The 21,825-nt window shown below is 47.6% G+C and overlaps 1 protein-coding gene across 1 annotated transcript; it reads right to left on the reverse strand.

Annotated features, from left to right (window-relative positions):
* Positions 1-276: 276 nt before the first annotated feature.
* On the reverse strand, positions 277-21,543 carry NOL9 (nucleolar protein 9). The gene is made up of 12 exons (XM_040645717.1): positions 21,187-21,543; positions 20,040-20,259; positions 19,534-19,661; positions 16,490-16,625; positions 16,274-16,370; positions 15,637-15,734; positions 10,406-10,567; positions 9,904-10,201; positions 8,997-9,108; positions 5,966-6,143; positions 4,344-4,477; positions 277-3,470 (listed from the first exon to the last, which is right to left on the reverse strand). Exons 1-12 carry the CDS (start codon positions 21,541-21,543, stop codon positions 3,321-3,323), a joined length of 2,070 nt encoding a protein of 689 aa, XP_040501651.1. The 3' UTR covers positions 277-3,320.
* Between the last annotated feature and the right edge of the window lie 282 nt (positions 21,544-21,825).

Raw genomic sequence — 21,825 nt, forward strand, 5'->3', positions numbered from 1 at the left:
GCTTGGGGATCCTCTCTCCCTCTGCCCCTCCCCCCCCAATGTGCACACTCTCCATCCCACCCCGGCCTCAAAATAAATGAATAAATCTTTAAAAAAACATTGAAATGGAAAAGGGCACAGGCATTTGCTGGATTTCCTGTCTTCTCCGCTCTGGCACCCAGATTCCACTTCCAATGCTTTATTTTCCCCAAAGTTTCTGCCATAATTTCTCCTATTTAAATAATTTCCTGGAATAAAATGGTCTATCAATATATATAATAAAATTACACAATTAAATTAATGTTCTCAAAAATATTTAATGACACATAAATTCACGAGTAGAGTGAGAAGAGCTGGATAAAAACCACACATACGGCAGGACACCAACTTATAAGACACAGAAACACACCAGACAAGACAGCATCACGGCACGGACAGCGATCACCTACGTGGTCGTGACTGAAAGTCATTTTCTACATGTGGGGTGAACAGTTTGTACAATTTTAAAAGCAGTTACGTGGGGGTTTCTGAAGAACTGCCAGGAACAGGGACTAACGGGAGACCCCAGAACCAACGCCCTGGAGCGCTCTGACAGCAGCACACTGGGCTGGAAAATGCTTTGAAGGGAACCCTGCCCGGAGGCAGGACGGGTAAGACAGCTGTGGATTTAAACATTTAGTTTCCTCTTTGTCCGGATGTGACTGTGAGGAACACAATCTTGGTCCCTGCCATCTCGGGGTACTGCCCCGCCACGTACAGAGGCGCCTCATGTTCCCCCATGCAGATACTCCGAGGAACAGCCACCAGCCCATCTTAAAGACGCCAACAGGCTGAGGTCCAGGATCTTCCGCAAAGTCCCACAGCTGGCAGCGGCCCCTGGGGACCCAACTCCGAGCTCTAGTACCACAGCTGCAGCCGTCACCACCACATCCAAGCCCGACGACAGAACTACCATCAGACAATTAAAAAAAACACCATCTGGCACAAGGAAAGGAACCTGTGCCTTCACTGCATGGTACTCATGCCACCGGGCAGAAATCCCAGGTGCGGCAGGTATGCAGCCGCCTGTCCCAGGGCTCCCAGCCCAGGCCGCCCCCGCAGGTCTCTTCCAGACGGATTTCTCAAACATTCTTGGCCCCTGAAGGGCCAGCTCAACTATCCTTCTCCCCTTTCTCGTTTCCAGGCCATGCTCTAGAGGGTCCACCACTTCCTGCCCCCAGGCCCAACAGAGGACAGCCAGGAACTGACCTCTATTCACAAACTAAAACCCCAGAATCCAAGAATCTTGTCATTTATTTTCACATCTATCTTTCCTATAAAGGAATCTCTTCTAAAGAACTGGCTTTAAAGAACCACAAAATCAGCAACTAGGGGTTTCGAGTTCTAAGTCATGTTATTTCTTTTTCTTAAAATAAGTATGTGCTACTTTGGAAATCACACACACACACACACACACACGCACACACACGATTGAGCTTTTGTTAATAACTCATGGGTAGACCTCACCACCATATTCTGAACCAAAGGACGGCAGAAATGACAAAAAGCCCCAGCTGCTGATGTCGACAGTCACAGGGACAAACGTTCAAGGTGGATGGCACGGCTGCAGGTCTGACAAGGCCCCCTGAGCTGGCCACAGAGCCAAGTCTCCAGGATGTCTGAGCCCTGGAAAGGTCCCAGGCAGGTCCCAGGCAGGCTCCTGGCCGCCTTGCCCCTCGCCCCTCGGACCAGTGGCTAGCAGCTCCCTCTAGTGGCAATGCCTGCTTCCTCCACATGCAGCGCCCTCAAGAGCAGCAGGATATCAGGCCAAAGGCAAGCCTGCATGGAACGGAATGCCCGGGCACCACTCTCATTCCTCCTGAGACCTGCCGCCCGGGGCCTATAGGGGCCTATAGTGAGTATCGCTGTGAAGACACAAGGAACTAGGGAAGGAGGCAGAACGCTGATGATGGCAGATTGTCAAAATTCCTGGCAAGACCAAGACGGAAAACATGCACAAGGTAAATGTAGACATAAATAAGACGCAATGAAGTTAGACCTTTAACAGTCTCTAGGGAATCAAAACCAACCCTGGGGGGTGGCAGAGTTCCGGGGAGCACGTGTAAGCGTGGGTCTCGAGATGCTGAGGGGCCGCCAAAAGAATCAGGACGATAGCCAACGGTTTAAATGAACACAGACGTTAAAACCCACATCTGAGTAACCAGCCTTCCACACCATCTGTAGGAAGCTGAATTCACGAGTACGAAACGCTACCTCAGGAAGACTCTCACAGATTTATATGCACGAACGACGTGACCCCACCTGATATCCTTGTTTACCAAAACCACTTCCGACCCTGGAGGATCAAGAATTGTGACAACCAGGGAGAAGACGAAGAATGGGTTTCCATCATTTCCCCCAAAGCCATCCGGGAGAACGGCCTCATCACTGGCCTCCTGTCCCCCCTCGGAGAAAGCGATGAACAGCCCAGAGTCTTCCGCGGTACGAGCTCCGGTCCAGCCGTCAAAGGCAAGATGGTGCTTTCCAGGAGCTGCTCTGCCAGTCCTTCTTCCAAACAGCCTGGTGTCCAGCGCTGCCCACAGCGTGTCCTCAATCTCAGATGAGAGGCCAACTAGGACAGAGCTAATTCTAAAGAGACCACAGGAAAGGTTTCCTGGATTTTAGCATAAAGTTATCAGATGGAAAAAAAACAAACAAACAAAAAATGAATGGCTCTTGAGTCCAAACGTTTCATCTATTAAACCTTGATTACACTGAACAGACCAAACGTGATCTTTGAACACTGGACCACGGGAATGAAAGAGTGTGTGGATGGCATCAGATGAGCAGGGGATTAGCACGACCCCCGCGGTGACGGTCCACAGACAGACCCTGCCGCTTGGGACCCACTGCCCGCCTGCCATCGCTGGGCAAGGACCAGGGGAGCCCCCACATCCTGTTATGCTCGCGACCCCGCTGGCCGGCCTTCCTTCCTCTTTGGTAGATTTTTGTGGCCCCAGTTTCCCTATTTTTATTCAGATTCCAACAACCAGGTATTTGAAGAGCTTTGTGAGGAATCAACTGTGTTCTCTCCGTTTTAATGGTGGACAAACTTCTCCCTGCTGCTTTAACCCTTCAGAAAATAAAACAGACAAGTATGAAGCAGCACACAGAACACCAGGGCAAAACTCTTGGTCACGCAGCTTTCGAAAGAGTTAAATTGACTCTAGATCCACGAGTTACACAGGAAACACTATCCGCGACGTAAGTGCACCATTCCCCGCCATCACCATCAGCCTGACGTCGGGCTGGAGACCAAGTCCAGTTTTCTGGTAAAAGCTCCTTCCCTTACTGATGACATATCAGTTTATTTTTCGATAGAGTTTGGGTTTCGGGTGTACTTTCTCTTCACGCGTCTCCTCGGTTTCCCTCGCTCCAATTTTCTCTGATGCTCCAGGAAGTTTAAAATTATAATCTGTGGTGATGTAAGGTATTGTCCCTTCGAGCCCGCGCTGAAACAGAAACACGAAGAGAATGCATGGAAACACCCCAAATCCTGCCAATTTGAGTTTGCAGCATTTCACTTCTTCCCCAGAAAATAATGGGGAAAGGCGAGAGTCTGAGTAAGGTCCCTGCACTTCTAAGACCTCTGGTTCCCCTTCCCGCAGAGGGTCCGCTTAACCTAACGGGCCCAGGCACAAAGGTGACTGCCGCCTTTCCGTCTAATTCAACTGCACAAACACATTCACCAGCATGACAGTAGGGGGCATGGGTGTGTTTCTTTCTCAAACAAGTTAAGAAAAGTAGCTGAGGGGTGCCTGGGTGGCTCAGTTGTTAAGCGTTTGCCTTTGGCTCAGGTCATGATCCCAGGGTCCTGGGGGGTCTTGGGATCGAGCCCCGCATCGGGCTCCCTGCTCGGCGGGAAGCCTGCTTTTCCCTCTCCCACTCCCCCTGCTTGTGTTCCCTCTCTCACCGTGTCTGTCAAATAAATAAAATCTTAAAAAAAAAAAAAAAGAAAAGACAAGCAGCTGAGAGGGGACAAACATCCACTGCACCCCCAGGCTACCACATAGATGTCCTCAGCCAACATGACCTTCCCATGACCTTCTCACAGGTGCACCCACAGACTGTCATCAGGAAGGAGTAATCCTGGGGAGACCACCTCTGTTCTCTCTCTTCCCATAATCTACTTCTGGGATAATAGCTCTACCGTGGGGCTTCTGGCCACGAACGACTGCGATTCATGGCCTCGGGCCTCTGAGGCCACCTTCACACTCTATTTGCCTCATTCAGCCTCTCCAACTAAGTGTGAGTTCCCACACAATAACCTGTCCCTGAGACGCTCTCTGGCTACCTCCAGGGCTGTCCCTGGGAGTGGCACTCACCTGGCTCTTGAAGACACAGTGTGGAATGGAAATGGCTCCGACCAGCAGACAATTCACATTCCTTAGCTCCTCCGGGGGCACAGGAGTGAGGATGTGGTAAAGCCTCTTCTCCATGTCGATCCCTCTACAAATTCCTTGAGGGCACAAAACACACACAAATAATCCTTTCTGGAAGATATTTATACCTCCCCACCACTGAGAATTGTAGAATGGCTTTTAAAATAGAATTTAAATTTCAACAGTGTTTTGCTTTGAAAATAGAAAGTTCCAAGAGATGGGAGTACTTGACCACTTTTGGTCAAGAGTTGTCAAATCTCCCATCTCTTGGAACCCTTCCCCTTGTTCAGCCGTGAGCAACCAAAGTGGTCTACTTGCCAACGTCCCAGACTGTCTCAAGTGAGGCCTACCCAGGCCAGGAAGAAAAGCTACTGTGCGGGACACACAGGCGACTCAGTCTTTCCCCATCATCAACCCCTTCTTCGTGGTCTGTACCAGGTGACACAGTATTGTGGAAACACTTTTGAGAAGTAGTGTTGTCTAACTCAGAAGCGTGTATTTGATTATGTAAGGGTTTTGCTAATTTTCAGTGACATAGGTCCAGTACCCTTCCAGAAACATACTCTGACACTTACTGACCTCAGTGAGCCAGGGGGACAATCACGTGAGGTAGGCTTGGTGAAGGAGGGAGGGCCCAGAGCACTGCCAGGCCAACGGTCCTGGGCCTGAGTGATGGGAAGCACCAGGATGTGACGTACTCCCATCTGTCCTCAGATCACCCGACTGCACCAAGCCCAGCACAGAAACGGTGGCTTGGACCGGCAGAGTAAGAAGAGATGAGATGGAGGGATCGGACAGATAGTGGAGACAAGATACCACCCCTGCCAGTGGGTTGGATGTGTCCAGTGAAGGCAAGGGGGCGCCAAGGTGGACCCAGAGGTCTGCGTGAACACGAGTGAATCTTCCAAGGACTCCTCACAGGCCTGGGAACAGGAGATGGTGCAGGGTAGGAGGGGATTTGGGGAGAAAATTAGGACCTCAGTTTTGGACCTAAGTCTCAGACGCTAGTGAGATACCCAAGTGGAGAAGTGAGCTGGGCTTGGAGCTCAGACGCACAGTCGTGCTACAGAGAGCTTGTGGGAAGTCAGCCTAGTGATGGATCTAAGGCCCTAGCAGGCGGACAGATGGCCTAGGGAAAACGTGTCGAGTGACACAAAGGCCGTGACCAGGCCCCTAGGTGGACAGATGGCCTAGGGAAAACATGTCGAGTGACACGAAGGCCGTGACCAGGCCCCTAGGTGGACAGATGGCCTAGGGAAAACATGTCGAGTGACACGAAGGCCGTGACCAGGCCCCTAGGTGGACAGATGGCCTAGGGAAAACGTGTCGAGTGACACGAAGGCCGTGACCAGGCCCCTAGGAATCCTAGATCTAGACTAGCTGGCAGGAGAAGCAGAGAAAATGCTGCTTCCTTCCTGCTCCCCAGCCCCCAGGCCCACTGTCTAGAAGCCAGAGACACTGACCACTCCAGCCGAGAGACAGCTCCAAGGTCAAGACCAGCTGTATACCGCTGGAGAAGGGCACTGATGTCAGTAAGTATAGAGACATATTTTACTTTCACTCACCAAACCCCAAACAATCGCAGATTGGAGTCTGGGCGAGTAGGATGGGCCCATTAGCGTATCCTCTGACATCATCCAGGATCTTGCAAAGACCAACCCAGCTGGCATTCACCGCGTACAATATATGGGTAGGGGCGACATCAGCGTGAATAATCCGGAGCGCAACCGCATTGAAAGGAACCTGGAAAATAAATTTGCACCTCCCTCTATTAATTCTATTGGAAAGGCTACTTTTAATTTTCACAAGTTGACTAGGCAGCTATCTGAAGTTCTGCTGGCCAAACTGCCCACCAAAGAGTATCTAAACAGAACAGAAATGCTAATAAACACTGGTCAGTGTTTTGTTACTTTAATACAGAGAACCCAAGAAATTCATACTTAGTTCTTTGCCAGCCAACACTTGCTAGACATCTAAACTGATGCCTGGAACTTTCTTATCTAAAGAGACACATAAGGGGCGCCTGGGTGGCACAGCGGTTAAGCGTCTGCCTTCAGCTCAGGGCGTGATCCCGGCATTATGGGATCGAGCCCCACATCGGGCTCCTCCACTGTGGGCCTGCTTCTTCCTCTCCCGCTTCCCCCTGCTTGTGTTCCCTCTCTCGCTGGCTGTCTCTGTCTCTGTCAAATAAATAAATAAAATCTTTAAATAAATAAATAAATAAATAAATAAATAAATAAATAAATAAGACACATAAGACGTAGATATGAAGATATCCTAAATGCATTAAAGTCAAGGGGGACCGTGAAAACCCCACTCGCTGAGAGGTCTCCTAATGTCACAAAGCAAACCTCCATTCATTGAGAAAAAGCCTCCATCCATTCTCTATGTAACATACTAAATTAAGAAAAATGGATCGACTCCAGAAGGACAAGATAAATGCAGTGGAGCCTTAAGCAACACGGGGCTAGAGGCACTGACCCCCCCCCCCCAACCCACGCAGTCAAAAATTGACATGTAACTTCTGACCACCCTCCCAAAAAAAGTTAACTACTCAGAGCTTCCTGTCTATCAAAAGCGTTCCCGATAATATAAGCAGTCGATTAACACATACTTGGTGTGTTGTACATATTATATGCTGTATTCTCACGATAAAGTGGCCTGGAGAACAGAAAACGTTACTAAGAAAATCACAAGGAAGACTACAACAGTGGACTGACTGTATTTATCAAAAAACCCTCCTCATATAAGTGGACCTGTGCAGTTCAAACCAGTGTTTGAAGGTCAACTGTAACTACCTTTAACGTGTAACTCTCTGGGTAATTCCCAATTTATAAAGTACAAAAGTATTTTGCTACATTGTTGAGATTCCAAAATTTGAAATAGCGAAAGGCAGATGCAGTTACTGATAGATAAGCTTCAAGTTCCATTGTAGAGCATCTCCAAGTGAGTAAATGACCCCACTGACCAAAACCCCATGCACCTAACCGCCTGAGATTCTCCAGGGGGGATGATCTCACCGCCAGGCCTGGGAGACACGTCCTTGTTGGCCAGGCCCACTGCTCCTGCCTCAGGAGGGCCTCCGCATGTGTGACCTCAGGCCAGCATCTCTACCTGCCTGCGCCTGTCTGCTAAGCTATAAAGGGGAACAAAGGAGCCTCTCCCTCACTGGGCTGCCACGAGTCCACCGAGCCGTCCCATGTCAAGCGCTTAGCAGGAGACCCGGTACACAGTGAGCGCTCAGGATGGACGGCAGAGGGTGAATACTCTGGGCTCTACAGTCTGGCTGCCTGGGTGCCAGTCCAGCCCAAACTTTTACTACCCAGCTCAGGCAAACTGACTCAGTGTCCCTGACCTCAGTTCTAGCATCTGTAAAATGGAGTAATAACAAAGCCACTGTGAGTAAAGAAGTTAACACAGGCTTAGAACAGAGCACAGCAGAGAGTAAGCATTTAGGGAATGCTGCCTATTGCTGTTTTATCTTTTGTCATCTGGCGTTCTAATATCATGGGGGTTTCTTCCCAAAATAATTCTAAGGAGCTTAGATTCCAAGATGCAAATACTCTGGTACTAGAATCCACTTTTTTTTTTTTTTTAAAGATTTTATTTACTTATTTGAGAGAGAAAGAGAGAGTGAGAGAGCACAAGCAGGGGGAGCAGCAGAGGGAGAGGGAGAAGCAGGTTCCCTGCTGAGCAGGGAGCTCGATGCAGCGCTCAGTCTCAGGGCCCCGGGATCATGACCTGAGCCGAAGGCATATGCTTAACTGACTGAGCCATCCAGGTGTCCCAAGAATCCACTTTTGACGATAATATGAAATGCTTTCAAGAGTGGTCTCTGGGGGGCGCCTGGGTGGCACAGTTACAGTTAAGTGTCTGACTCTTGATCTCAGGTCATGATCTCAGGATTGCTGAGTTCAAGCCTGGCATTGGATTTCCACACTGGGCATGGAGCCTACATTTAAAAAAAATAACAATAAAGTAAAGAAAAAAAAAAAAAAAGAGTGGTCTCCGGGTGCCAGCAACCACTGTGAACAGTCACTGAACCCATCCAACCATCCTATGAGGTCTGGCACGGCCTCGGTTCTCCAGGTAAGACATGGACTCACACACAGCTGAACAGTGGGAATGCTGGAGCTGGACTGCCCAGTGCCACCTCTGGGGTCAGGCAGAACATTCTTAACCAGCATGGAAGCATAGTCGTGCCGAACACAAGGCAGCAGCTAAGAGCACGACTCTTGAGCCAGATGACTCCACCTCCCGTCTGTAAACTGAGGCAGCTACAGAACCTACACTACAGGGCTGTTCTGAGGATAAACTGAGCGAAGCGTCAGAAGTGGTTAGAGGGGCGCCTGGGGGGGCTCAGCTGTCAAGCGTCTGCCTTCGGCTCAGGGCGTGATCCCAGGGTCCTGGGATCTTCTCCCTCTCACACTCCCCTTGCTAGTGTTCCCTCTCTCGCTGTCTTTCTCTGTCAAATAAATAAATAAAATCCTAAAAAAAAAAAAAAAAAAAAGGAAAGTGGCTAGAGAACACACACAGGAAGCCCCACGAGGGCTCATTACATCCACAGGGACAATTCCTCATCCGAGTTCAGGTTACCTGATAGGGTGTCAGACCATGTAAAGGACAAAGTGGTTTTGGCACTGGAGGCTGCAGCTGGCCAAGGTAACCTAGTACTGCCAAATCCCGAAGAACTTTGTTATGCGACTCTCTGCAAAGTAAATCAGAATGAAGTAAGTAGAGATTTAACCTCAGAAACAGAGTTCATGAGTCGTTACACAGGTTACATGTACAGAGATCACATAGTCCCACCTTAACATCTGCAGACCCTTTCTAGAAACCCACTGGAAAAATAGGACGTGTAAAGACTCTCCTTCATTAAAAGCTCTTGGCAACCAGGGCTGAAGGCCACCTCTGGATATGGGTCTTCCTCAATTTACGAGGGGGTTCCATCCTCCTACACTCACAAAAAGGGGAAAATATCAGAAGTCGAAAATGCCTTTAAGACACCTCGTCTACTGAACGTCACAGCTTAGCCTCGCCTACTTTCAACGTGCTCAGGACTCGCACTAGCCTCCAGCCAGGCAGAATCGCCCACCACAGAGCCTACGTTGTAAGCGCAGAATGGCCGTCTGTACCTGCGGCTCACCCTCCGGGCTGACCCGGAGCCACGGATCACTGCCACCGCCCAGCACCAGGACAGAGCATCATATAGCACTGTGCTTGCCCAGGAAAAGACCAGAATTCAAAGTACAGTTTCTACCAAACGTGTATTGCTTTAATACCATCGTGAAGTTGAAACACTGAAGGTTCCCCCACCGTAAGTCAGCAGTGTTTCCACTGGGACAATAACAGCTCAGAAAAGAACAGATTCTCCTTCATGAACACAGGGCTATGAAACAGATTTGAAAACTTGTGGAGAACTTATTCCTTTTAAGGAACTGAGGGCAGAAGGCCTTGTTGAATTGCAGAGGACTTCATTCTCCAGCCATGATGGTTTAATTACCTGTTTCTTGGAGTTTTCCTAAACGCAAAGTCCGACTGGACGCACATCAGTTTATGGCCAGTGAACACAACTGGACTCTCCTTTTCTTCGTCTGCAAATTCCAAACTCTCTGTAAACTCTGCCAGCTGGAAACCTCTGTTTCTGACTCTGGACTTGCTCTTGGTGTACAGGCCGTCCATGTCGTCCACATAGTCAGGGGTGAGGTTCGGCATGTATTTGCTCCGGCCGGAACTGAACTGAACGACGTGGCTGGGAGACAGCAGCCGGATGAGATCGATGAGCAGCAAAAGCCCTTTGTCTGTGAGGAAGAGAACACAAGCAGTTGGCGCGCTAATAAAATACGGTGACACGCTCCCACGAGAAAATGGCACAGCTGTTCTGAGACAGAGAAAGGATCATGAGGAAGAATCTCCTGAACACTGGGCTCCAGCGTCACTGCCCGAAGCCAGAAGCTTATCGCACTGCTCCTCCTTTCCCGCCAGATGCGCCTCCGCGGGCTTACCTGACACCCAGCCCATGGTGTTGACGATGAGAGGGGACTCTCTCTTGTAGGAGCTGAACACATACTTTATTACCTCAATATAATTTTCATAGTTGTTTTTACAAGAAGGTTTCCCATAATATACCATTTTCTGTGGTGTCCTCTGGTGGGTAAAAGGTGGTCCTAGGAAGATAAGGGTAAGAGTTCGAATGTGTGACTACTTAAAAGGCGGTGAGGGTTTTGCTTTGGCCATCACCAATGACAAAGATCCTTAGGAAATCAAAAACCATCCCACCAGGCCATCCTACCACCAGGAATAGCTGTATCTCATTTTCAGAAATCTAAGCTTTCCGGGCGCCTGGGTGGCTCAGTCGGTTGAGTGTCTGCCTTCAGCTCAGGTCATGATGCCAGGGTTCTGGAATGGAGCCCCCTGTTGGACTTCCCTGCTCAGTGGGGAGCCTGCTTCTCCCTCTCCCTCTGCCTTGCTTCCCTGCTCATGCTCTCTTAAATAAATAAAATCTTAAAAAAAAAAAAAGATATTTAAGCTTTCAACTGCATTCAAATACATGCTCACGTTTACATATAGTTAATCCTAATTCTGTCCTAATATGGCCACTCAGCAAACATTTACTGAGCACCTGTAACACTCTTGAGCATTGTTCTAGATACTTAGGATACACCTGTGAACAACACAACACCTAACCTCGCAGGGGCGACATTCTAATGAAAGGACAAATAGGAAGGGCAATCACCTGCTGGAATCTAGCACTCACTATGTCTCATGCGCTTCACATGTAGTCGCTAATGTTCATAAAAACCCTATGAGGTAGGTAGTATTACTATCACCATTTTTACAGAGGAAGACATAGATTAACTTGACCAAGGTCACACAGCGAGTAGATATCAGCTGGGCCTGAACTCAGGTGGGCCAGCTCCAGAACAGACATTCCTAATCGCAGCACTGGTCTGTCAAGCCTGAGCCAACTCCCCTCTCTGGCTGGGGCCAGGAACTCACTCAGCAGGCTGGTGACCAGGACCGCATGGCAACAGTCAGCAGGGCGAGGACTTTGGTTAATGTGGTTGGTGCAAGGCCACCTGGGACAGGGCTGGCAAGGCTCCCCTCAAGGGTGGGGTCTGGGGATTTGGGCAAGCCCGCAGCCGAGGAAGTGGCCTGCACAACAGAGGGATTGAACAAATACAAAGGAACTGTAAATACATAAATACACAGAGAATAATCATAGCCATGGTTCTTATTATGAGAGATGAAACATAAATACGGAAGGGGGAGGGCTAACCAGAATAAACCCAGAATTGGAATGATCGTAGTAAACTCGTGGCTCTTGACACACAGGGAAAGTACACACAGATATATAGATGTAGTGTACAATCCATATGTCTATGCCCTTACGTACTCATGTACGCACATGTGCGGGTCTAAGCATGCGTATGTTTCCTAGCTCTGTCCACCAAGGGGATCTACAAGCAGCGACACCCCAGAAGAAATAACACACTGGTTACAGTCAGAGTGGAAAACGCTGGCAAACACTTATCTTAACCAAATGATAAGAACTAACCTCTCTGGTAACAGGGCAAACTGACAGCTTGTTGATACGATGCACTGAGAACATAGCATCACATCTCAAACCACAGGGACAGTTGACAAATGTACTCTTCCAAACTGCCAGGGTCATAAAAGATAAGAAAAGCTGGAGGGAATGCTCCAAACTGGAGAAGACTAAAGATTTGCAAATACACACTGGGCCCGGGCAGGTGGCTGGAGGACAGAAGAGGGAACATCACCACAGCTGTAGCACTACCCTGAGTTGGTGGCCGCATTGTGACTATGTAGCAGAGTGTCCTTGTCTGGGGGAACACCTGGTGAAATATTAAGGGGTGAAAAAGGAAAAGAAAAGTAAATGGACTAGGGAAAATTTAAAAGAAAAGGAGGAACAATGAAACCAGCTAGAGAGCAAAGTCTAAACAATCAGTTTTGATAAAACTGTAAAAAACAATATGAATGCCCTACTTATTTTTGTCAAAAAGTCTGTTAAATCCACAACGCATCCAGCAACCTGATCTATCACCTGCTTCTTTTAAAAGTCAACTAAACAAAAATCACACAAGTATCTCGAGAGATGCAGAAAAAGCACCTGACAAAGTCCGACACTTTCATGATACAAACATTCCACACACTAGGACTAGAAGGCGGCTTCTTTAGCCTGACGAAGGGCAACTACAAAAACCCTCAACTGACAGCACACTTCTGGTGAAACACATTCCCTCTAAGGTGAGGAACAGAAACGGATGTTTTCTTCTATTCAGCACTGCACTGGAGGTCCCAGCCAGAGAGCGCTAGGAGACGAGAAAAAGAAATTAAAGCCATCCAGACTGGAAAGGAAGAGTGAAACCATTTCTATTCGCAGATGATCTTCTATCTAAAAAATCCAAAAATACCCACAAGAAACCTACTAGAGCTAATATGGGAACTCAGCAAAGTGGCACAGTATGCAGCCCACAAAAATCATGTATGTTTCTATATACCAATAGGGAACAACCTGAAAAAGAAATTAGGAAAGCAATTCCATTTACAGTAATAGCTGAAAGAATCCAACACTTCGGAACAAATCTAACCAAGTAAAAGACTTACACACTGAAAACCACAAAATATTGCTGAAAGAGGGCACCTGGGTGGCTCAGTCCGTTAAGTGTCCGCCTTCAGCTGGAGTCATGATCCCAGGGTCCTGAGATTGAGCCCCCATCGGGCTCCCTGCTCAGTGGGGGAGCCTGCTTCTCCCTCTGCCTCCCTCTCTCTCTCTGTCTCTCATGAATAAATAAACTTTATAAAAAATTGCTGAAATAAATTTAAAAAGATCTAAAAAACTGGAAAGAAAGACATCCTATGTTCATGTATAGGAAGATTTATTATTATTGAGATGTCAATGTCACCCAAGGTGAGCTACACATTCAATCAACGCAATCCCTACCAAAATCCAACAGCCTTTTTCATAGAAATGGAAAAGCTGACCCTCAGATTCATACAGGATTGCAAGGGTACCAAATGGCCAAAATGATCTTGAAAAAGAATGAAGTTGGAGGACTCACATTCCTCCATTGCATGGAACTGGCATAAAGACAGAGATATAGGCCAAGGGGACAAAACAGAGAGCCCAGAAACAGGCCCTCACATGTACGATCAAATGCTTTTCCACAAGGGTGCCAAGACCATTCCATGGGGGAAAGGACAGTCTTCAACAGATGATACCTGGAAAACTCAACATCCACATGCAAAAAAGTGATGTTGGATGCTTTCCCTGTATCATATACAAAAATTAATTCAGAATGGACCAAAGATTTAAACATAAGAGCGAAAACTTACAAAACTCCAAGAACATGAGAAAAAATCTTTATGACATTGGACTTAGCAACACTGTGGATATGGCATCAAGAGAATGTCAACAAAAGAAAAAATAAACTGAAGAAAAAAGAAAAATGAAACTGGATTTAATAAAAATAAAGAACTTCGGTGTACTGAAGGATACCGTCAAGAAAACGGAAAGAAAATCTAGAGGATGGGAAAAAATGTTTGCAAATCGTTTATCTGATAAGAGATTAACAGCCAGAACATATACAAAGAACTCCTACAACTCAGTAACAACACAATTCAAAAATGGGCGAAGGACTTCACGGACATTTCTCCAAAGATCTACAAAAGGCCAACAAACACAGGAACAGAGGCCCAATATCATCAGTCATCAGGCAAATGCAAATCAAAGCCACAGTGAGTTATCGGTGTACACGTAATGGGACGGCTGTGATCCAGACGACAAGATGTGGAGAAGTGAGAGCCCCTGCACACCGCGGGCGAGGATGCAAAATGCAGCCACTGTGAAAACAGGCTGGCAGTTTCTCAAAAGGTTAAACACAGCGTTACCACATGACCCAGCAATTCCCCTCCTCGTGCCTGTCTGAAAGAATAAAAAGCAGGGACCTGCAAGGGTATTTGCACGCTGACGTTCAAAGCAGCACTATTCCCAGTAGCCAGAAAGTGGCAACAATGCAACTGTCCCTCAACAGCCGAACGCGTCAACAAAATGTGATGTATGTATACGATGGAATGATATTCACCCACGAAAAGGGAATAAATTCTGATTATCTGCTACAATATGGACTATCTTAAAACCCTTATGCTCGGAGAGTGCCGAGGATGGGGGAAAGAGGTGATGGGGATGAAGGAGGGCATTGTCGTGATGAGCACTGGGTGATGCGTGGCAGTGTTGAATCACCGTATTATACACCTGAAACTAATACAACACTGTGTGAACCAACTGGATTGAAATAAAAACATAACAAAATAAGCAAAAAGAAAAAAAAACCCATATGCTTAGTAAAAACAACAACAACAACAACAAAAACCCACAAAAAAACCCAAAACCAGGCACCAGAAGGACAGTCTGTTTTCAGTTACATGAGGTACCTGGAGTAGGCACATTCATGGGGACAGAGAGTAGAACAGAGCTTAGCAGGAGCAGGAAGGAGAGCAGGCGGGGCAAGCGTTCCTTAATGGAATAGTATTTCAGTTCGGGATAATGAAAAAGTTTTGGATACAGACAGTGGTGAAGGGTATGTAACACTGTGAATGCACTTAGTGTCACTGAATTGTACGCCTACCAATGGTTAAAACAGTAAAAATCATATTGTGCACACTTTACCATTAAAAAAAAAGCAACATAGGACTCTGAACCAGAGTTTTTCTGAACCAGAAAAAGCATATTAGTAGGATAACTGGTGAATTTTCAATAAAATCCATAGATTAGCTAATAGTATGGTGTCAATGTAATTTCTTGGTTTACACCATTACACAGGTTTATATACGATGGGAATATTACAGGAAGGTGTGTTTCTGGTTTACACAAAACTAAATGGCTGTCAGTTCCATTTACCAAAATGGAACCCTAGAAAAGTATCATAGTATTTTTTTCCGGAAGCTAGAACAGTTATGGGAAGACCATGAGTTTGGGGGGGGGGGTTGTTCACCTTTTTTTTTTTTTTTTTCCTAATTTTTATTTATTTTTTATTTTTTTAAGTAGGCTCCATCCCCAATGTGGGGCCTGAACTCATGACCCCGAGACCAAGAGCTGCATGCCCCACCGAATGAGCCAGCCAGATGCCCCTTATGCTTTTTGAGTTTTTTTAAGTATCATTATATTTAAGTTTTATAAAACCAAGACATGAAAGAAATGCATAATACGTACCTAGAACTGGTTCTGTAATATTAAGTAAAGAAATGCAACCTGGAGGTGTAAATTCTGTCTGTCCCAGATCACATTCCAAATAGTCAACGCAGGAAATACTGAAAATTTGAAAGAAATAAAGAAAATCTCAACTAGCTTTACTCTGTCAAAAGAATACATCAGATCTTACAGACTTTATGCAATACACAGGCACAGTCACCCTATGCAGCCTTTTTGGTAGAATGCTCCAAAGACGGCAATCAACATAAAAAAAATGTAAAAAGAAAATGTGATGCAGGCATGGTCACAGTATCCATTCATGACAGGGATACAACTCTGACTTTCCTAAAACCTGATCATTAAAACACAACAGAATCGCTCCATACCTCTGGGTATGGACACAGATTCTGAGACCAGGGGACTCCTCTTGCACACTCACTGGTAAGCATGGTCAGTTCACCCCGAGAGGCCGCTGTGCCTCACTCCAAAACACGGCCTAACAGAGAGTGCCGTCACTCCGCTGAGTGGCTTTGCACAGACTGGTATTAATCTCTACCGAGAAGTCAAGATGCATTCCCGTCTAGTTTCTTAAATCAAAAATCCCATTTCATGACCCATATCTAATAATATGTCTAAACAAAAATAAAAACACTCTTACCTATTTAACAACTGGTTAATCAGGTATCTATTAAATGTTGACTTTCCAACGTCCTGAGAGCCGCAAACCAGAATGACAGGGCAGCCGTCTACTTCTTCTGGAGGCAAAACAACATTGACGCCTCAAATTAGGCACCTTCGTTAGGGCTCTACATGTACACTGTGATCCTGAGGCCCTGGGGGACGAAGGCTCCCTTTATCACCAGGTATCACTCACCACAGGACACGGTGACCAACTCCTCCATGGCCGACAGGGCACTCTCTGTCAAACGAAGGCCGTTTTTCTTCTTCTCTCTTCTAATGCCAACAGACCTCAGGGCTAAATGTTCAGAGTTAATCTGGAAGGTTGGACTCTGAAATTAACAATTTAAGCTTTAAGAAAACAAGAACACAGGTGCACGTTTCTTCCTCCAGTTCTAAATTAGTAAGCCTCAGTCATGAGCTATGAATGGTAGATCTGAGCCCCCTCTCAGCCCCACAGCCATCCCTTCAAGTAAGTCTTATCAGCTATTCCTACAGTTGTCTGTACCTGTCCTCCTGGCTCACACGCACTTCCGAGCTGCTCTTACCTCTGCGGGAGACCCCGCAGGAAAGGAAGATGTGTGCAAGTTTTTTTTTGTTGTTTGTTTTTTTTAATTTTGACAGAGAGATACAGCGAGAGAGGGAACACAAGCAAGGGGAGTGAGAGAGGGAAAAGTAGGCTTTCCGCCAAGCAGGGAGCCCAATGCGGGGCTCGATCCCAGGACCCTGGGATCATGACGTAAGCCAAAGGCAGACGCTTAACGGCTGAGCCACCCAGGCGCCCCAAATGCGTGCAAGTTTAAAAACCGACTGCCACAAGAACAATTCAACAGAGACCACAGCTGCTGAACAGGTTGGTGCTTTAGAACAAAACCAAGGCCGCCTCCAAAGACATAAAGTAAAAAAACAACGAACACATGCAGACCGGGCTGAAAGAATGTGGAAGACAGGCCCACTAAGCCCATAGGCGCTCTAGCAGAAGTACCAAGAAGCCACCGACCAACCCAAGGAGTAGAGGAGCAGGCCCTTGCCGCAGCGGGCGGGGCTCAGAGGGAACAAGGTTCCGTGAAGAGGATCAAGGAAGAGACCCATCCGTGCTCACATCCTCACGCAATTCATCAACCCCAGGATAAAGACATCATAAAAGGAACGAGAGCCAGTCTGCTGTGTGACTTCCTATCAGCAACTCTGGATTCTAGAAAACAGTGGAGCAAGGCCTTCAAGGTTTCAAGGAAAAAACTCTATACTGTGCTCAACTAACAATCACGGATGGCAAAATAAGAATAGCTTATAAAATGAGATCATATCAAGTTCACTATCTGCCTTGTATGAAAAAATAACTCTAGAACATATTAACACACAGTGGGGGAGGGAAGTTACCCAAGAAGGAGCTTAAGGAATATAGAGTGGTGGTGAGATCTCAGAAAAAAAAATAAAGTTAAAAATGAATGAAAACAGAGTATCACGGTGTTTGGAACCTTCACTTGCAAGTGGCAAAGTCTTGGTGACACAGGGCTCCCATTTCCTTCTCCATGGCCCTCATCCAGCTACTGGGTCTGCACTAGATGGAACAGACGTCATCACAACAGTCCAATCGCTGTCCCGCGCTCACTGAGCGCCTTCTCCTCTCATTTCAAACCTCCGACACCTGCCTGCTAGCTCCGCTCCCACTCCGTGATGACCCTGACCCATTTCCTGAAGCGGGATGACACAATCAAAAGAGAACTTCCACGTGCGATGGCTACTCCGGGGGAACTGCCCGTGCTCTCCCGGCCTACCCCCCGCCCCCCGCAGACTCCAGAGCCAGAAGCCCTCCCTCGGCTGCATCCTCAGCACCCTCCGAGCTCTGCATCATTCCCACCTGCTGTGTTCAAACGAGCTGGGTTTTTTTTCACCCATCTTAACAAAAAACAAAACTCTGACCACACTCCTCCAATTACTGTGTCATTTCTTCTTTACCCTTTACAGCTAAACTCTACAGAAGCAAAATCCCTTACTATGAAGCCCCAGAGTTCCACCCTCCCTAGGCTCTTGACCCTAATCCGGTCCCGCTATCCCCCTCAGCAGTTGACTGCCCCTGCACTTGTCCAGACCAGGCTCCTACACCCCAGCTCCGTTCTTGGGCCCCACGTACCAGCAGTAGCAAGCAACACAACTGTTCACTCCGAGCTCCTCTGAAGACTTCCTAATCACACTTGCCTGGTTTTTCTCCAACATCAGTGACCCCTCCTTCTCAGTCTCTGCTGCTCCCTCACCCAGACCTCTTCTTGGGAGTGCTGAAGGGCTATGACTTTGAACCCCCTTGTTTCTCTGTATCAGCTCCCTTGGTGTTATTATCCCACCTCTCGGCCTTGGGCCATTCTGCTGACAGCTCCCAGCTCCAGACTCACATATGCAACTGCCCACCTGACATCTCCAACAGAACGTCTAACAGGCACGTCCAGGTGAACACCTAACTCTGCTCCGCCTGCGGTGCCCTCATCTCAGCAACCCCTGCACCCAAAAGTGTGTATTCCTCGGTTCTTCCCCACACCTCGCGTCCAGTCAGCCTGAACACCCTGCAGATTAGGCTCCATTTACGGCTCATGGGAGACACTTATAGCAACAGAACTTGACTTTAAGAAATTAATAACATGGTCAACAAAAATTTGGAGGCGAGAAAGAGATGGGAGAAATTATAAGTACACTGAAGAATATTCACAGAGGAAATTTATACTATCTCAAGTTAATAAATCAAGATAAAAAGATAACCATCTGAAAAATTCCGACAGGCAGGGCGCCCGGCGGACTCAGTCAGCAGAGCATGCAACTCTTCATCTTCGGGTCATGAGTTCAAGCCCCAGACTGAGAGGTAGATTGTACTTAAAAATTAAACAAAAAACAAAAACAAAACAAAACATTGGAAAAAACATAAATAAATAAAGTAAAAATTCCAAAAGCCATTTAACTACCTACAATATGAAAGGATGGCTTTCACTGGGGAATAAAACTAACGGGGAAGGGGAGACAATATTTTTCATGATGTGCCTTTCTCCGCTATTTTACTGTACACACATGTGATAGTGTGTACGTCCTACAACACAACAGACAGACTGATCTTCCAAGGGAGCAGCCTACAGTCGGCTGACATGACTGCTCTGGTGAACAAATTAATTAACAATTAACAATTTAACAAGTAATTAACAAGTTTCAATTAATAAATTAATAATTAGCAAAACTCTGAATGAAAACTGGTCCTACCTCTTGTACAAAAACGTAAGATAAACCTGGATGGCTGACTAAGAAGTTCACAGTGGAGGTTTTCAGTTGTTCTAGCATCACAATGGAACACAGAGGAGAAAAATTCTTCATCAACCAACATCTGTCATCTGTAAAGAGAGAGATAAATTACCTTAGAAATAGTAACTCCATTAAATTCTACACTGTTTAGGACTACCTTCTCCTCGGCTGAACTGACAACTTTTTGAGAGCAGAATTATGCTTGAAAGCCTTCTTCAGAAAACCATATTGCATACTAGGTAAACACACCTGGATGGAGAAGTCAATCCAGGTTTGCTTTTGCTACACAGTAGCTGTGTAGCCTTGGGCCATTTTTCTCATCTGTAAAATGGTGAAAACAAGTTTCACTCAAGTTTCACTTTAAATAGACACAGAAAAGTGTGCTATGTCTAGGCAATAGGAAGGATCTAAAAATAGCAGCCTCATTACAGTACACCCTCCCTAAATTATCCAGTTATTTTCCTTACCCCGATTAAGATGAGATCTGAGCAAAGCTCGGGCTTCCCTTTTCATCTCCTTCTTGCTTTTCTCAGTAATGGAATAATGAACTGCATTGATAGTCAAGCGTGAGTGGGTGTAGGTAGAGAAGACATCTTGGGCAGTCTGGCCTTGGCTGATGGTAAAACCAAACACCTGCACCTGGCCATAGAGGCAAGTCACACGACAGATCCCGCTAAAAGTAAAACCCTAGCAAGGAAGAACAAAGAAAGGAAGACATAACATTACAAATTCTGTTACCAGAGACTGAAATTTTCTAAACTTTTTTTTTTTTTAACTAAACCGTATGCCCGACGTGGGACTGGAAGTGACAACTTGAGGTCAAGAGCAGCAGGCTCCACCCAGCCAGCCAGGCACCCCTCCTTTCTTTCTTTCTTTTCTTTTCTTTTTTTTTTTTCCTAAACTAATTGCTATTCACATATCAAAAGGGAGGTGATTTCCAAGTAACAACACATTGTACCAGGTGACCATCAGGTACTTAATATCTCTAACTTAATCTCATATCCCAGGACAGCTACAGAGATGGCTGGTGTATCCAGACACATGAAGAACGAGGGCGTCCCATGAACTAGGCTCTGCTGTTCTCACGGATCCCTCTTTCTACCAAGGCCCACTGCCAGCCCAGTGTCTCCCACTCCTGGGTTTTCACTTTCCTCTTGCATTGCAGGAAGGCCTCCCGAAGCAGCGTCCACGTGAAGAGCACAGGACCTATAACTAGGCTGCCTGAGTTTGAATACCAGCTCTGCCTCTACTGCGTGCCTTTTAGCAAGTTACCTAAGCTATATCTCAGTTTCTTCGTAAATTTTCGGAAACAACGGTAATGACTCTATAAAGAGCTAAAAGTATTAAAAGGGTTCGTAAATCTAAAACGCTTGGAACACAGGGCCTGCCACTTTCTAAACACCCAGTAAATGTGACCTAGTAGCATCATTTCCTACTATTAAAGTCCCTTTCAGCCCTGAAGACCTAGAATCCCACAACAGGGTTCTAGTTACCCTGCTCAGCACCACCGCCAGGAGGAATGCGCTCGACCTGCTGCCGGAGAAGCTGCAGATGGGGCAGGGTCTTCTCCCAGCTCCCAAGTCCCGGGGCTGCGGCTCCTCCGGCGCGACCCACCTGCTCGAGCGGCAGCAGCACCAACGCGCGGCCCGGGCCGGCCGGCCGCACCGGCGGGATGGGGAGGCTCGCGGGGCCACTCGGGGCGGTGGCTGCGGCCGGAGCCGGGCTGGGGGTCGCGGTCTTGGGCCTCCGGGTCGCCGCGCGCGACACCAGGCAGCTGCTCTCCCGCCAGTCCGCGCCGGCTGCCTGGGCCTGCAGCAGCCGCCGCCGCAGGCGCCTCCGGCCGCACCACCGCAGGGTCCCGAGCCGGCGGCGGGGCCGACGGCTGAGGACGAGCTGTGTCCGAGTCTTGCGGGCACGCAGCCACGTGGAGCGGAAAGGACCCCGCTTGAGCAGCAACTGCGAATCCGCCATGCTGGCCACTGGCGCGAGCCGCGCGAGAATCTCGCGAGAGCCAGTCGCTCCGCCCCGCGGCCCTTCGAGAGGCTGAAAGAGGTGGCCTGGGAGCCGCGAGCGCCCTCTGCCGGCAGCCCCGGCAGCGCACCTGGGCCTCCGCGGGCCCCTCGGAGGCTCCCCCCTGCCTGGGGGCTTCAGGAGCTGCAGCCTTGGCCACACCCAGCCGAGCCGTCCCTCCGAGGGCCCCATTTACATTATGCAAAAGCCCCACCCCGGCCAGATATCCCGCTTTGAGTCCTG

This window comes from Ursus maritimus, unplaced genomic scaffold (assembly GCF_017311325.1).
Source record: "Ursus maritimus isolate PB19 unplaced genomic scaffold, ASM1731132v1 scaffold_32, whole genome shotgun sequence".
NCBI lineage: Eukaryota > Metazoa > Chordata > Mammalia > Carnivora > Ursidae > Ursus > Ursus maritimus.

Bases quoted from the DNA above. Each gene is read 5' to 3' on its own strand.
- NOL9 (XM_040645717.1), bottom strand. From the start codon at position 21,543: ATGGCGGATTCGCAGTTGCTGCTCAAGCGGGGTCCTTTCCGCTCCACG. The intron at 20,260-21,186 runs GTGGGTCGCGCC...CTTCCTTGCTAG, and splicing joins TGCTGCTGCCGCTCGAGCAG to GGTTTTACTTTTAGCGGGAT. The intron at 6,144-8,996 runs GTAACCTGAACT...TTTATTTTCCAG, and splicing joins ATGGTCTGACACCCTATCAG to GTTCCTTTCAATGCGGTTGC.